Source organism: Cebus imitator, unplaced genomic scaffold (assembly GCF_001604975.1).
Source record: "Cebus imitator isolate Cc_AM_T3 unplaced genomic scaffold, Cebus_imitator-1.0 Scaffold216, whole genome shotgun sequence".
Classification (NCBI taxonomy): domain Eukaryota; kingdom Metazoa; phylum Chordata; class Mammalia; order Primates; family Cebidae; genus Cebus; species Cebus imitator.
In genome coordinates, this window is record NW_016107531.1 from 3,604,828 (window position 1) to 3,608,779 (window position 3,952).

A 3,952-nucleotide genomic window follows, 5' to 3' on the forward strand; every position below is an offset into this window, starting at 1 on the left:
TTAGTAGAGACGGGGTTTCACCATGTTGACCAGGATGGTCTCGATCTCTTGACCTCGTGATCCACCCGCCTCGGCCTCCCAAAGTGCTGGGATTACAGGCTTGAGCCACCGCGCCCGGCTACATATGACTTTTTATATATATAATTGTACCCCAGAATTCATCCAGCATTTTGTCAATGTAGGGCAAAAGGAGAAAAAATGGGGAGAGGAAGGAGGACATTCTAATCAAGGTGCCTTCACTGAGGAAAATGACAGCAACACAAAATCTAGTATCGAACTTTCTTGTTCCCAAAGCTCTGTTCATGTAGTGAGTTTTTATGGTTTTGTTTAATAAAATGAAGCTTCACAGCTCCTCAGGAAGAAGAAAATTTTAGCTATCATAGGATTTATATTGATTTTGAGGAATAAAATATCTCTATATGACTTTACAGTGGGCCTTCAGTTCACACTGATAAACACATACAGGGCAGTTACTATTGAACCAAGTTCAAGATCCCTGCCTGCAACCTGCGCTCATTGTTAGGGCTCTCTTATGGCAAGTTCACATAAGAATCTTGCTTCACATAGAGATATAATTGAGAAAATCTTGAAGATTGGCCATAACTTGCAGACTTCTTTCCAATAGCATTTTCATCTGTGCTTAAAGGCAATAGTGGTATGTCAGTTTTTGTTGTTTTTTTTTTTTTCCCAAAAATTATGGAAAAAGCCAAAGTGCAGAGCTTCCACGGTGTTAACAGAAGTGTGTACCCTATTAACTATGTAGACAATTAGGGTACAGTGGCTCACATCTGTAATCTCAGCACTTTGGGAGGCTGAGGCGGGAGGATCGCTTGAGCTCAGGAGTTCAAGACTAGCCTGGACAACATAGGGAGACTCCTATCTTTACCGGGAATAAAATTATCCAGGTGTGGTGGCACATGCCTGTAGTTGTAGCTGTTCGGGAAGCTGAGGTGGTAGAATCACTTGAGCCCAGGTGGTTGAGGTTGCAGTGAGCTGTGATCATACCACTGCTGATTGTGCTACTGTATTCTAACTTGGGCGACAGAGTGAGACCTTGTCTCAAAAACAAAAACAAAACTATGTAGGCAGCAGAAGGATGTTTAACTAAGAATTTGTAAGAGCCTGACTGGCAGTCTGTCCTTAGTTATGATCTACTGAAGCACAAGTGTTTAGTTGCACAATTTGCAGAAAATCTCAGAAGAGACATCTTACCCCTGAGAAGGTTGAGTTAGAAATTGCTCATGCTCCTATAACTAAGGGTCCTCTAATTCATTTAATTCAATCATCCTGCTAGAATAGTCTCCTTTAAAACATTTATTTGTTTACCAGAATTTCCTAATATTAACATAACTGTCAAAACATTTGCTTCAGGTTGTGTGAAATTAGTATTTAGCTCTTCTGATTATAGCATTTTGGTTAATTTCGCTACGTCTTAGTCCATTCCAGGAATGAAGAGCAGTACTACAACCTTGGGAAATACAGTCATGTGCCACATAATGACATTTCAGTTGATGATGGGCTGCATATACGTCAGTGGTCCTATAAGATATAACAGAGCTGAAAAATTCCTGTTGCACAAATACTTAATATGTAACTGTTTCCTTATGTTATTTAGTACACTTATATGCTGCACAAGTGTATAGCGCAGGAGCAATAGGCTATATGATATTGCCTAGGTGTGTAGTAGGCTAGCCATCTAGGTTTATGTAAGGACATGCTATGATGTTCACACGGTGATGCAGTCACCTAACAATGCGTTTTTCAGAATGTATCCCCATGGTTAAGGGACATATAACTATATATAGTTAGGCAGTAGTGTTCTTTCGGCTCTATGTGGAGGCCAGGACTAAATATGTGTCATAACTTGCTATCCTAGTTTAAGCTGAATTTCTGTTGTACTAAAGGCTGATGTAGTATTAGATATATTGTTTATTTTAATTGGCAGTTTCATTAATTAAAACTCTTCTGTTTCTTTCACAGATGAGTGCCAAACCAAATATGGAAATGCCAATGCCTGGAGATATTGTACCAAAGTTTTCGACATGCTCACTGTAGCAGCTGTAAGTTTCTATTTTTAAAGCCTCTTGCATGTTCCTGCCAATAACACATTGCATATTTTTATCTAGTTATCATCTCAGTTATATTGATATCTTTAGTATTCATTGATGCATTTAGATATGCCTTAGGTTATATGTTCAACTCTTTGTTATCCTTTTTTGCTAGTTAATAGATGAGCAGATTTTGTGTGTCCATGGTGGTTTATCTCCTGATATCAAAACACTGGATCAAATTCGAACCATCGAACGGAATCAGGAAATTCCTCATAAAGGAGCATTTTGTGATCTGGTTTGGTCAGATCCTGAAGATGTGGATACTTGGGCTATCAGTCCCCGAGGAGCAGGTTGGCTTTTTGGAGCAAAGGTCACAAATGAGGTAAAGCCAACATTTTTGGAAAAGTAATTTGTGGATTGCTAATGGGATGCATAGAGAACTATGGTGGCCCTAGATAACAAACTTGTAGTCTACTTTACTCAAAATATGGTGGCTATGGATATTAAATTTTTAGTTTAAGTATTAATGTATATCTTTCTTTAATGGTTAAATAAGATCACACAGTGAAAACACCTACTCCAGCATCCACTTGGTAATAATGTATAAAATAAATATTCCTTTTCTATTTTCGAGATGGAGTCTTGCTCTGTCACCCAGGCTGGAGTGCAATGGTGTGATCTTGGCTCACTGAAACCTCTGCCTCCCAGGTTCAAGCAGTTCTCCTGCCTCAGCCTCCCAAGTAGCTGGGACCCCAGGCATGCGCCACCACGCCCAGCTAAGATTTGTATTTTTAGTAGAGATAGGGTTTCACCCTGTTGGCCAGGCTGGTCTTGAACTCCTGACTTCAGGTTATCCACCTGCCTCGGCCTCCCAAAGTGCTGGGATTACAGGTGTGAGCCACCGCGCCCGGCCTACATCAGTCTTTTTTTTTTTTTTAACAGAAATCTTAGTTCATTTGAAAGGCCAAATAGATCCAAAGAAGGAAGATGAAGATTAAATACTTAAATTGATCAAAAGGTACTACCATATTACCTAAAACCTACTGCTGCAGTGGCAGTAGGCTAAGGAAGATCAAGCTACAGCAATTCATCTAATGTGAATGTTAGCAATTACATATCAGGAAGCACATTTGCTTTCCGGAAGACCGTGGTACAGTGTTTATTTAGGCCCAAGAGGATATTTGGCCAGGAAAGGATCAAGATGGATGAAGGTAAAGCCAAATCGAAAGTAATAGGTACAAAAGAGAATCCAGCCCACATAGTCAAGCTGATGCTGAATCAGGCTTCTTCCTCCCAAGAAGCATTTGCTGCACTGTGCTGCCCTCCTGCTTCAATCACCCCCCTATCCCATGGCTGCTCAAGCCAAGCTGCCTCCTCCTGCCTTACAGGGTGCTCAGCCCCTGGGACTAGGTTTGGCATTGTCCAGGCCTTTTGCTGTAATTTAGCATAGACCTTGGGGAGACCTGGTCACATATGGGTTGGCTTTGTTGCTGGTTGTTCCTGATAAAGAAAACCCTGAAGCATTCACGTGCAAAGTGGTCTGAGCTTCTCCAGTCACAGTCAAACACCCCCACACAACATCCTCAAAAGTCTGAAATCTTGCAACAGCCGAGCTGTAAAGTTAAAGCTGCCAGGCTCACAAAATCATGAAGGAAGCCAGGATGAGACAATGCAGGTAGGAAGTCCCAGCAGTTAATCTCAATCTGTCTTTTCCCATTTGGATAAGCTCATTTATACCTGATACAGGATGTAGAAAGCTACACTGGAGCAAGCTGGGTCTTCTGCTGTATTTGTCATCTAATACCAGGGGAAAACAAGGGGTGGGGTGGACTTTATTCTTAAAAAGCCTCAGAAGTTACTCTGTTATAAAGGGACATGACTGAATAGGTAAGAAACAGATT

The 3,952-nt window shown here is 41.0% G+C and overlaps 1 protein-coding gene and 1 pseudogene across 1 annotated transcript in view; one reads left to right on the forward strand and one right to left on the reverse strand.

Moving 5' to 3' along the window:
- The window catches only part of PPP6C (protein phosphatase 6 catalytic subunit), a 42,800-nt gene that overhangs the window by 33,538 nt on the left and 5,310 nt on the right, over positions 1–3,952 (forward strand). The window contains exons 4-5 of the mRNA XM_017549162.2: positions 1,981–2,060; positions 2,224–2,433. Coding sequence (XP_017404651.1) covers positions 1,981–2,060; positions 2,224–2,433 — 290 coding nt within the window. The remainder of the gene's footprint in view (positions 1–1,980; positions 2,061–2,223; positions 2,434–3,952) is intronic.
- LOC108318246 overlaps positions 3,783–3,952 on the reverse strand; it is a 1,411-nt pseudogene continuing 1,241 nt past the window's right edge.